The following is a 13,231-nucleotide window of genomic DNA, read 5'->3' as shown; positions in this document are numbered from 1 at the left end:
GGAGTCCTGGAGAGCTTAGCTTGGATCACTGTGCTACAGTGAAATCGGCAGGTCATTTGTAGTCCCCTTTACAGTGGAGTCTTCTTCTGATGCCATTAACAGTCATAACTGCATGGAGAAATTACGAAGATGTGTGTGTAACCATGCATGCTGTTATATTTTTAAATGGTGATCACTTCCACAAATATCAAAGAGAAAATTGTTATTGCAAAAAGCTAATTTTGTAGATAAGTAAATGATTTAGCAATTACGTTTCCCAAAATTTCCCATTAGCATCTTACATAGTTGGAAACATTCAGTTTCATGGTTCTAACTACGGAAGTTGCTAATGTTGTTAGCAACTATGCTTTTGCAAAATGTGGCCCATATAAGGAAACTAGAGATGCATCCTATATTGTACTGCCAAGTCAAGGACACCAAAACACCGGAAAAACCGCGATCTTTGTTAGCGACAGTACCACGTACGGTATCAATTACACGCGGTTAGAAATCACGGTGCCGTTTATTTTTAATTTTTTTTTTAAAATTCATGGGTCCGTTCAGTCGAAACACTCACACAGGCAGCAGCCATTCCAGAAAACTCTGATATTCTGCCCATGTGAAAAAAAACAACCTTCCCCTTTTATTGCGATTCTCCTTTTACTGTCGCTTCCCACCACATTTCACAACTTCACGTACTCCGTTCAAATGTCCACAGCTACTTTGGTCTAGAGAAGAACTATTAGTATTCATCCATCCATCTCCTAACCGGTTATCCAGGGCAGGTGGATGCATTTCAAATGCCTGCAGGCAGGCATTTCAAAATACATAAAAGAACAAGGTGTTCTGTAGCTGGCAAGTATTTCCCAACTCCTATAGCCTACCTCCATACCTACACCCGTCATATATGTATATAGTCCCTAATGCAGGACTAGTAATTTAATACAAATTCTTTTATTGTGTCATGTGATTTTTGCTGTATATATAGCATTTCGCGGCCTATTATTAATTTATGTGCAATTTCGTGTTGTAACACTCTATCTAGGGCTGTTATACAAACAAACGGTATATATAACAGAGGAGTAAGATGTGTAAATGAAACACCGAATTCACGGGCTAGACACGTACTCTGCTCAAAATGGGTCATGGGTCACATTCCGGGTGCGCTAAAAAAGCCGGGTCACATCCAGTATGCTTTATGTAGGTACCGTCTGCTTTCTCGTGATTTTTCTCCGCACGTCTACACATTTCCTATGTGCCATTACTAGAAAACCTCCGCAATGTCACCAATGCTGAAATATAGTTAACTTTGGCTGCCACAAGAGGAATAATTATAGATTAGAAGGTAGGCTACCTACCCGCATGGACTAACAACTCCAGAGGTGTAGTGGTGGGTATATTCTGGTATACGGCGTGTATACCCGCCTCTGAAAATATGGATTTACGTACCGTATCCCCACCCAAACATCGTAAAAATACGTATCAGTGAAAGAGAAGTGCGTATATGGAATTGTACAGTATACCCACCTCCCAAAGCACCATTACAGCACGTAATGCCGAGCGTACCTTTAACTTTTCAAGTAGCCTAATTGTGGTTAACTTTGGAGAGGCCAGTACATTTTTCAAGTAGTTTTTTTTTTTGGACGGGGGACGGGGGGACGGGACGTAAACTATTCTGGTCTGAACTGGTAAAGTGTGAGCCTGAGTAATGTAAACCAGTTCAGGCCAGCTGAGATCACTGCGTCCACTTGCTTAACAAAGCAAACAGTTTAATCCCAACATAGACCGAAAGATAAGACTTCTGGCTTTAACTGAATACTACTTGATGTAGACTGGACAGCACGCACATAAAAATCAACACATGGTGTGTAATTCATCAAATGTCCTTTAATACAAGTCACATTCCAGATAAAGATCACTATGAGAACATATCTACAAGTATTGGATGTTGCGAAAAAATACTTGTCCTTCACTCTAGTTAATATCGCTTACAATAACAACAATATTCCCCTAATACTGAACAAACTGATAAAGTTAAAGGAGGAAGGTTCCTGTGTCTAATGCACGTAATTCTCGAAAATAAAGCTGCATTGAGTTAGAAAGCTAAGATTTTCGACTACTTAATGTCTCCCGACCCTGGGATTCCCTGCGATTTCTTACGTGATCGTACCAAATCGCTATATGCGCAGGTTGGCGTGCTTTCTGTTTTCCGGTTGTCAGGGGTGGAGCCAGCAGACTTTTCACGCATCTTTTCTGATTTCTACGCCGATCAGTCTTCTTACATCCCTCGTTTACGTCGGGCTGGCTTTTTAAACGAGTTCCGCATTCCCAAACCCTCCCAGAAAATTATCGCTATATAAACGGGCTGATGCAACGATTTCCACTTTTTAAAATCTATACCCGACCATCGACTGAGCTGAAGAAGGAATATCAATCGGATTTAGGACCAAAGTCGGGTAAATAGCGAACTTTTTTTGTAAACGTTGTTTTCTTTTGGAGTCACGCAAGGAGTTTGGATAAAGTTAACGAATTACTTAGAAAGCAGGGATATTTCGGAAACAGTTTAAAACTCCATGCAGAGTCTGCGATTTTGTATGTTTTGCCGAAGAGTATGGTTGTCATTTTATTAAAAGCTTTACAGATTGCTTTTATTTTTGCATGCACGCTGTCCCTTTACCGCATACTTTGGCTTTCGCCTTTTGGGTCTTCCTTTCGAATCGTGTTGCACAGCTATTTCTGCATAGCCTATTATTTAAAAATTTAAGCCGAGTGCTACACAAGTTGAAGAAACAGTCAATATTACTTAGAAACAGTAATAATAGGTCATTGGGATCATATATTAGTCATGTAGTTACAGTAAGTTCCACACCTATTACATTAAACCGTATTTTATTCTCGTGCTGCAAATGCCGAGTTTACGTAACTAAGCTGGTACATAATTTATCGAACAATAACTTCCGCTTTGAAAAACGAGTCAGCGCCATTCATATCCTTACAATGTATCTGTTCCAAAAGGTCCATTCAGTATTAGAAGTAGAGCTTTAATGATGATTTTGACACGAGCTTTCCCCTATTGTTATTGTTGATGTTCCCGCACATTGATTTCGCGTGTTAACCCGTTTGATGACTTTTAAGGACATAACTGCAGGGCAGACATGCAGATGGCAGGCACGTTAAACTCGTGTAAAGCACATTACATAACAAGGTCTCATAGTAGAAAGATCTCATAGTATATTTTTGATTTATGTAATAATATTAAGGCTGAGCGGACCTGCCAGTAGTTAATGGTGACATTTTGCATGCATTTTGCTGTTGCCTGCACGACAAAGATCTGACCTGATAATTCCTCTATACCTGTCATTTTTGGGACGGTGAGTCTTAATAGACTCAATTTGATATCACTTTTACTTGAGACACTTCTGTTTTACAGCTATACTAGTAACTTAGTAAAAAAGAACTTCTGTTAGCCAGTGTTTGCTTTAAAAAGTTGTTAAAGTAGGCCTACTGTCATAAGGAATGCTTCTGCAGGTCCCGTTAATTCTGGCGGGTTCTTGATTCATAAATGTAAAGCGCAAGGTATGTTTTAACAAGTGTGCTTTAGGAGTCATCAACGATTACTTAAATACTCGATTATTTTGTTAAAGCTAACCATGCAGTAATTGATCTCTTCCTCTCTTTGTACAAACACCTACAACCCCGTGATGCTTATTTTTATACAAGGCCTCTGGCAGCTTTTTAGATTATGTAAATATTTTTGAACTAGGGAGGTATGTCAACGCATGCTTATTTAATTTGTCTCCTAAGGAATTTCGCTTTACTTTTCCTAATGAGTAACTGTGTTCGGTATGGTTGAACAGCAAACAAATCAAATAAAACTAATATTTTAAACTGATTGATGCATTTGCTATGCAGTCATATGGTTTGTAGTATGGAGGTGGTTAAAATAAGGCAACCTTGCAAGCAGATATTGTGAAACCATTCAACAGCAGCCGCACACCGTTCATGCCGCTAAACTGTAAATGAGGGTCCTGCTAGCTCGATCACAGAATATTGAACAGGAAGATTCAATGACTCATTTAGTGTGAAATAAATTATATTGTGCGTATGTGACATTTTGTTTAGGATATTTCTGTGACTGTGCATAATTTCGAGGAAAATTAGCTTCCAGTCGCGGATGTCCCGAAATGTGGCTTCATTGTGCAACATTGTGCTTTTTTGACTTTAACACTCCAGAGATGTAATCGGGCATAAACACTGAATGGCCCGACCTGATAACCATCATAACAGACCGTTAATTTAGGAAATATTGACCTCAGTGCGGCTGTCAGTTATAGCTGCATAGCTTAGTAACTACCTTGTCTTGTTTTCTAGCCAAATTAAACTGAAGTTCTATTTTCATCTGATGCATATGAATTGCATTGCATTTTTTGCATATACGCAAGGCAGATCTTGATCAGCTGTGGTTTTTCTTGTAGGTCAAGTGTATATTTGTTTTAGAACTTGTAAAAATGGCAAATGATCTTTTTTTTTCCATTTGTCGCATATTCGCCAGGTCTGCATTCTCTGAAAATCTCTCCGTTGTAGAGCAGTCTATCCCCCATGCCACATGCCTGTTCACAGGAAACTGTGTGTGTGGGGGGGTGGCATTTGTTTACTGTGTTCCTGTTCCTTCCATGTTTTCTTCTTGGCAGGAGCTGCAGCCGTACCTGCAGCCTCGTGCACTCAGAGCCGGCTGGCATGGAGCGCAGTCGCAATTTGGCATCTGTCCGCAGGATACGTTTTAAATAGACAGGGAGGCCGCAGCGGATGAATGGAAAAATGTCAGTGGCACGCTGACATGGAAAAATGGAGGGGGGATTGAGGGGGTGGGTGCAGATTATTTTGAGCTGGAATACCGAGCGGTGTCTTTGCTGTGGCCAAAAAGACGGGTGCACGGGTGACGCCAGATTTTGTGCCAGCTGCTTGTTGAAAGCCTGAGTCATTTAGTATCAGTCCCAAATACCCCCCCCCCCCCAACATAACCCAGGGAAAAGGAACCAGGAACGCACTTAACAGGTCAGCAAAGACAAAACAAGCTAAGGTCACTGCAGCTCCCCCATGTGAACGACCTCATCACGCTTCTTTCACTATGAATCTTTGGTGTCATAACGGTGCAATTATGCAAGAGAATCACTTGAGTTTCAGCCATCGCTGCCAGATTTCCTTGCCGTATGCTTATTTTGCGGAACTTTGAAACTGTAACCGAGTTAAAGCTTAACGTGTGATAAGTGCGTGATGCCGATCACGCTTTCAGGTGAATAATTATTCATTGCAGCATATTTCCTTGTCGGGATTGCTGTGATAACGCGTAAGCCCTGCATTAAACCTGAAAGCCGGCTCATTTGGGCCAGCTGGATGGATGTTCTGCTCTTGCTCTGAAGTGGTTTGTGCATCTGTGCAGAGCAGGGTATGAAGGGCCTTTTTTTGGCAAACTACATCCTTTCTAGGACGGATTGCACACTTGACCTTTATGGTGCAATGTGTAGATAAGTACTGACCCCCCCCCCCCGACCCAGTTCCCCCTGCCTCAGAACGCCTCGCGAGCCAGCGGCCCGACTGACTGTCACCTTAGCACAAGCAGTGGCAAAGTAAGGTTGTCGTGGGGATGGAGGGCAGGGAAAAAGGCTGCCTTTGTAATTAATGTATTTTTTTGGCACTGATGCCCACCCTCTATGCCCAGCATGCAGCGATTTGGGTCGGGGGTGGAGGGGGGGGGGGAGGGGGGTCGTTGACGCAGGGGAATGCCATTTGCTTCGAGTGCCTGAAGAGCCGCATCTGATCCAGCAGAACTCGCAACCTAATAGAAGCCCATAACATTCTGGCGCTACTCTGGGGTGCAGCAGAGCTCTCATGCCAGGGGATGTAAGGCAAGGGGGGGGGGGGTTATTCATTGAAGGGGGGCCCCTTCCTTTTGGGCTCTTGGGGTGGGGGGCTGGTTAGAGTGAAATACTTCATGATTCAGTTTTGGGCAGTTAGGGACTCACAAGCCAGGCTTTGTTGGGGTTGGGGTTTATGTGTCAGAATTTTTTTGCCGTGGTTCTCTGCTCTTGCCTTTCGAAGATTTTCCCTGGTTCGGCTTTACTCCGTTGCTGTAGCTGCTGCAGTTGGTCATTGATGAGGTTCTTGATATTGTTAAGAGGAGATAAGAGGAGCCTGAATTCCATCCCTGTTCTGTAGGTGTCAGTCCTGTTGTAATCCTGTTGGGTGCCATCGTGGCAGTGCACCTTGTCAAGGTGAACCTCAAACCTCTGGGTTCTTGTGAAACAGCTTTTTGTCCAGATATAACAGGTCTGAGCCTTGTAGGGTGAGTTGTTTGCATGTCGGGACTGTTTATTGGTGTTGAGTGACACGCTGCTTCACACCATGGAACATTCTCCTCTCGTGGGCCCAAGTGCCAGCGTTGGGTCACATGCAATAATGGCTGACAGAGAGCAGGCGATGGAGTAACAGAGGACCTTTGGCAACACAGGAGTTTCCCGTCTTTGCTAGAATGAACAGGAGTGCAGGGCGTGCTGACTGTCCCTGCTTATAAATTGAAGTTTTTGGCACTTTTGACTTGTGTTGGGTGGGTGGGGAGAGTGTCTGGGGGCAAGAGGCAGGGAGGAAGGACCCCTGGGCATGTGGCTGCCCTGCAGGTCAGGGGGGAACCTGGAGAAGTGGGCGTCCCTGCAGAATGGAGGATGAGCTCTGATCTCTAGCTTCATTGCCTTGGTCTCTCTTGTCAGTATAATGAAATCTTCACCTGACCACACATGCAGCTTGTTGCGTTTATGCTAGTTTGAGGTCTGTTTAGCTTATTCCCCCCCCCCCCACCCTTTATTTTATCAGATTGTTTTTCACCATCTGGCGCTCAGCTAGGTCCTAGCATGGGTGGGGAAGGAGGGGTCCCTCAGAGATGGTGACGCTAACGGGCTCCAGGAATGCGGCCGGAAATCCTGTTCGGATCGACTCTGTCCGTGAGGAATCTATAAAGAGCGATTGTGAGATGTTGGTAGAAACTGGTTGGGGTGCTTCTTGGTGGAGCTGTAGTTTTAGTGTGGAGGAGGAATGGAGAGAGAGAGGCTCCCGTACAGATTGGCGTGCCGCTGGTGAGCCAAAGCCTCAAATATGGTTTGTGTTGGAGGGCGGCCAGACGGCGTGAGGTTCATGTTTCTCCTGCTCGATGAGTAACATGCAACGCATCCTCTGCGCTCTCTTGTCAGTCTGCACGCAGTCGCGTGTTGTCATGCCCCGCCGGGGGCCCCGTCCCGGGCGTCTTCCGCGTCCGACAGCTCGAGCGTGACGCTGCTACTTGTTCAGATGCTGCTTTGACTAGGGAATTGCTTCAGCAGTCTGTAGATTCTTCTGGTTTTTTTTTTTCTCCGTGAATAAATGTTTTTTTGCGTCTTCCCTAGTAACGTGTTCCCCGCCAGATTATTCAGGGCGGAGGGTGGCCGTCCGGGGCCATTTATAGAACTTTATAGAACATTTCAGAGAACTCCTCCTGTGCAGCTTGTGAGTGCGATGCACAGGATGGGGACACTGGATTTTTATTTTTATTTTATACTTTTAAAGAGCTTTTTGGGAGAGTCGCTTTGCCGGCACTGAAATAGCAGCTTGTACCAGCAGATCTCCCGGGGGGGTGCCTTTCTGATGAAAGAGTGGGCTGTCCCGGGGCTCTCGACCATGCAGGGGGGGGGCCTCATGCAGTGCCCGGTGCAGGGGTAAGGCGAGGCCAAACGCTGCATGTCCTGACTGGGGTCTCTCCATAGCGGCAGGCCTCCTGCCAGATGTTAATGTATTAGCCTGCAACGGCGGCGAGCGACGGCCACATTATGACTGGCCTGAGTCGTTCCCCCTAATGAGGAAAGGCGCTATATAAGGGGTACTCTGGCCTTACCAATGAGAGATGAGCTCTTGTCTGATAAGGCCGGTTGCGCTGGATCGGCGCAGGGGGCCGGTGGTGCGGCTCTGCAGCGGTTCAGCGTCACACTGACACACTCAAAAGATGCGTGGCGGGCGAGTGTTTTCTTGGCGCCGGCTGGCAGCCGCTCCCCTCGAGATGGGGGGGTGGTAGGGGAATGCGTCTGAGTCTGCTTCTCCGGCACGGCTGCCTCTAACAGCCCCTCCAGAAAAAACACAGCGGCCCCTGCCAAGCACTCTGTAAATGGAAGTACAGATACCGTTGGATGGGGGGGGGTAAAAATGAAATAATAAAATGTGCTGCTGGAGACTGGCTCTGGACTCCTGTTTCTCAACAGGCCAACAATTCATCCTGAAGACTGGCCCAGGTGCATTCTGGGAAAGGCCCCGTTTTGGTGGTCCTCTGCTATGTCATTGTCTACTGGCAGCTGAAGATGAATTTGGGGGGGGGTGGCAATTTCGCCAATGAATGTTCCACATTGTGGTGCTCTGTGCTGTCGGGTTAAGCTCTGGGTGCATTTAGCCTGATTTAAATCTCTTTACCTGCACGGATTTTCTTGATTTATATATAAGGGAAGTAAATCGGTCGGGGCCCCTTTTCCCCGCAAAATTCATCGCCGTTATTAAGGTAACGTGGCCGGTTCTTGGAGAATCGCATTCCGGCTGCGGAACATCATCGGGACGGCCTCTTGATGGAGAGCCGGAAGGCGCTGGGATGGACTGCCCTAGTGGCACTGCTCTCCGCGATTTGCTTTTCATTTACCGGTTACTGTTGACCACAGTTTTCTTCGGGAATAATCAGAGAGATCGCTCATTACTGTAGCCATTTCCCCTCTGCACTTAGCCCACCCGCCGCTGCACTGCAGTCATGGCGCTCTCGAAGGTTTCTAAGGTGTTACGGTAACCAAAAGCCATGTGCTTGCACTGAGTGGCACGGCAAGCAGGAGATGGGCGATTCATCTCCAGTCCTTTTTGAGCTTGTTGCAGCCGCATGTCAACAGGATGGATATCAAAGACCCCTGACTCACTGGCTTTGAAAGGGCAGGGATGGGAAGAACATACTTTGGGTCGCATAGAGTTACTTAGGTGTGGAGTGCAGAGATGCCACCAAATGGACGATGGCCCTGGGCCTGTGTCCCCCTCCAAGCGAAGCCGTCACACATAGGATGACTGTTCCGGTGACACTGAGAAGCACTAGACGTCACACGTTCATGCCTTTGTCGTTATTGTTCCTAAAGGTTTCTGTGACTGACGTTTCCTCCTCTGCGCCTCCCTCTGCCCCCTCCCACCAGCCGGGTCTGACATGATGCCGGGACAGATCCCAGATCCCTCGCTGCCGGCCGGCACCCTGCCCAGCCTCGGCTCGCTGGCTGGCATCCCCGCCACCACGCTGACAGACCAGCTGAAGTTCGCCGACCTCCGCAGCCTGGGTGCCATGCTGTCGCCGCTGCACTTCCTGGGGAGGCTGGGGAAGAGGCCGGCACCAATAAAGGCCGAGGTGAGGCCGGCTGGCACTGCCCAGGAGTCCGACCCGACCTGTGGGTTACCGAAATCTCACTATGGTTTCGCTATATTTCTCCTCTGGATGGTTACTTGCCCCTGTCGCACCTGCTTTATATAACAAAGCAGTCTGTACTATGCGTTTTTTTACAAGGGCATGACAGGTGAGCGCCCCCTCCTGGTTCCAGCAGTGGATGCAGCAGCCATCCACTGCACTGCATACTGCATTTTCCCAGCTCCCTTTTGGGGTCCCCAGCCTACTCTTTGCAGTTAGTATATAAAAAAACAACTTTCCGCACGCAGAACGGATCATGTTTGCCTTCTGGAAAATCGTGTCCAAGCTGGTTTTCGCTCAAGCCTGAAACGTGGCTTGAGATAAAGCCGCCTTGGATGAATGCCCCCCCCCCACCCCCGAAGAGCTGTAACTCGCTCACAGATGTCCCGCTTTCTCTCGCTGACATGCAGCCAGGAAGTGTTTCTCTCAACTTGTGAGGTCACCGGCGTCGATTGCGCAGCACAGATTGCGAGCACAACATCGGGACGCATCCAGCAGCCTGGCATTCAGCACCCTCCAGCTAATATAGCTTTAAATATCTTGAGAGATGCCTTATGTCTTGCAAAGGGTGGTTAAGGGGTAGAACATTTTATGAAATATTTTCGTATATTAAAACAAATTGGTGCACTTCAGTAAACACAGCAGTAGGTTTCAATGCTGAAAAACATGTGTAACTTCCCCCTCAGCGCTGGAATGCACTGTCAGGCACTGAAAGAGTCTTTCCCCTCATTAATCTTTATGTCAGGGGCTCTCTAATGTTCACCAATGCTTCCACCTAGTGGACAAATGACGAATTGCACCAGTAAACATTTTATGTAAGAATTGCTTCCATCTGTGCATCGCTATGGTACAATTTATTGCGGGTTGATGGGAAGAAGAGAAATAAGATAAAAATGGCAAGATAGGAATTCATATTAAGAGGACAGCTTTTGAAATATCAAAGCTGTATGCCTGTATTCATATTTATTTCACTGCTTGGGGTGATCGTTGGATGGGGACTTATCAAATATGTCACCTTTCACCAACTTTTCACCATGTGCAGATGGATGAGGAAGAGGATCGGAGGAAACGAAGGCGGGAGAAGAACAAGGTGGCGGCAGCCCGATGTCGAAACAAAAAGAAAGAGCGGACGGAGTTTCTGCAAAGGGTACGTGGGCCGCGTGTTCTGCAGCCCTGGGGCCAGACGAGAGCTCCGGGGTTACCCTGGTTCTGCAGCCCTGGGGCCAGACGAGAGCTCCGGGGTTACCCTGGTTCTGCAGCCCTGGGGCCAGACGAGAGCTCCGGGGTTACCCTGGTTCTGCAGCCCTGGGGCCAGACGAGAGCTCCGGGGTTACCCTGGTTCTGCAGCCCTGGGGCCAGACGAGAGCTCCGGGGTTACCCTGGTTCTGCAGCCCTGGGGCCAGACGAGAGCTCCGGGGTTACCCTGGTTCTGCAGCCCTGGGGCTAGACGAGAGCTCCGGGGTTACCCTGGTTCTGCAGCCCTGGGGCTAGATGAGAGCTCCGGGGTTACCCTGGTTCTGCAGCCCTGGGGCCAGACGAGAGCTCCGGGGTTACCCTGGTTCTGCAGCCCTGGGGCCAGACGAGAGCTCCGGGGTTACCCTGGTTCTGCAGCCCTGGGGCCAGACGAGAGCTCCGGGGTTACCCTGGTTCTGCAGCCCTGGGGCCAGACGAGAGCTCCGGGGTTACCCTGGTTCTGCAGCCCTGGGGCTAGACGAGAGCTCCGGGGTTACCCTGGTTCTGCAGCCCTGGGGCTAGACGAGAGCTCCGGGGTTACCCTGGTTCTGCAGCCCTGGGGCTAGATGAGAGCTCCGGGGTTACCCTGGTTCTGCAGCCCTGGGGCCAGACGAGAGCTCCGGGGTTACCCTGGTTCTGCAGCCCTGGGGCCAGGCTCTGGACGAGAGCTCCGGGGTTTCCCGGGTTTTGTCCGTAGCCTTTGGAGGATACAGCCAGGAATCTGGCCTCCAGGAATCTGTGCATTTACTCTATGGAAAATAAACACGACATTAGTTTGAAGCCTGAGGTTCTGACTGGCTTCTGATTGTTTTCATCTTATTTTTTTAATCCCCCAACATAAACTATGACTCATGAAACTGCTCATGGTGCGGCTGTACTGTTCCAAGTCTTGTGTCACTGGCAGCCCTCGAAAGCTGAACTCAATAATCACACCTGAAGGGCAGGTTTAAGCAGAAATGGATTATAACTAATATAGGATACTAGTTGCCACTTATATCTCAGCAGAACCGTGGGTGTTTCAATACTAAGAACATGAAGATTGTACTTGCAGTCTTGCCAAGAGTGGTCTTGCTAACTTGCTTCCCAAGAAGGACCTTGGGGCGCAATGAATCATGGGATTGGTCTCGTGTGGCGAGGATGCAACCGATGTATCTTTGGGGTGGGGGGCAAAAATGACATACTGGGATTTTTACCGTCCTCGATACTTCTGTTCTGGAGTATTGGAACTGGTCTTCGGCAATGGAAGATGACATAAAATAGGCACAGGAGAACACAAGTACGGTCAAGTATGCATATCGAGAAACACCCCGTGTCTTACTGTGCGGACATTTTAACACCACAGGTTAGCCGAGGGATCTTCAAAGAGTGGCTGCAGCACGGTGTTGTGGAGCTCCCTCTAACTGTATCCCCGTTCTCCTTCCCTGGGTGCAGGAGTCGGAGCGGCTGGAGGTGATGAACTCGGAACTGAAGGCCCAGATCGAGGAGCTGAAACACGAAAGGCAGCAGCTCATCGTCATGCTGAACCGGCACCGGCCCACCTGCATCGTGAGGACGGACAGCGTCAAGACCCCCGAGAGCGAGGCCAACCCCCTGCTGGAACAGCTGGGCGTGGAGTGAAGGCGGGGCAGGAGGGGAAGGTCGCTTAGCAACTGTTGCCATGGCGACTGTTTACAACGCAGCTAACAGCCAGCAGCACTTAGCTCTCCTCTCTAGGCCTAATAGGGTGGAGAGAGGGCACACCTACTAATGGCTTTGGGATGGTGAACTTCTCTAAAGGGCGAAGTGATTGGGAGCTGGAAGCCATTAGCCGATTATATCTATTGTCTCTATCCAGTGCCTCACAGCTCCAGTCAACATCACTACAAACTAACAAATGCAATGAAAAACTACAGTTGGTTGATGTTGAAGAAACACTCTAAATCAGTATGGTAGATCTGTCTCAGGTACTCAGACAGAGAGGGTATGTTGTACTTGTTCTATTTGCCAATGCATCGTTCATGGAATAAGCAGTTTAAGTATTTTATGCTGAATTATATTCTGCCCTTGACGATGGCAGTGTCCGGTTGACCCGATTCTGTGGTGACGCAGGCGTCATAAAAGCACATTTATATGACATGTTTACAGTTGTGCTGTTTTTGTCATTGTTGGTATCAATTCACTTTGTATTTTTTTATGCTGCCACATTATGTTATAGAAAATATATATTGTATGTTATCACTAGATGTGATGCATTTTATAGTTCTGTTACAAATGAATATAACCTTTTTTTAAACTCGGAATCAATGTCTTTGTTAAACTTTTCCAACATGTATGTCTTTGTTACTCTGTTACATATTATTAAATCCTATTTTCAAATAGTAAAACCATTTTAATAGTAATTTGTTCTGTGTATAGGTCTCTGTTGAAAAAGGAATAGACCATTTGGGACACGTCATGCTCAGACGCTGGGGATGATAACGTCTTTGGGCAATCTTTAGAGTTTAGTGCGAGAGGCACAGATTAACTGTCGCTTTCTCTCACTGC

General features: G+C 47.5%; 1 protein-coding gene across 1 annotated transcript; it reads left to right on the top strand.

Moving 5' to 3' along the window:
- Positions 1–2,050: 2,050 nt before the first annotated feature.
- Positions 2,051–13,071, top strand: LOC111852516 (jun dimerization protein 2). The gene is made up of 4 exons (XM_023828537.2): positions 2,051–2,435; positions 9,213–9,418; positions 10,518–10,622; positions 12,140–13,071. The coding sequence occupies exons 1-4, from the start codon at positions 2,348–2,350 to the stop codon at positions 12,323–12,325; spliced, it is 585 nt and encodes a 194-aa protein (XP_023684305.1). The 5' UTR covers positions 2,051–2,347; the 3' UTR covers positions 12,326–13,071.
- The last annotated feature ends 160 nt before the right edge of the window (positions 13,072–13,231 follow it).

The sequence above is a fragment of the Paramormyrops kingsleyae genome, chromosome 14, assembly GCF_048594095.1.
Source record: "Paramormyrops kingsleyae isolate MSU_618 chromosome 14, PKINGS_0.4, whole genome shotgun sequence".
Classification (NCBI taxonomy): Eukaryota; Metazoa; Chordata; class Actinopteri; order Osteoglossiformes; family Mormyridae; genus Paramormyrops; species Paramormyrops kingsleyae.
Note: the sequence above shows the minus strand (reverse complement) of the source record. Positions and strands in the feature narration are given on the sequence as shown.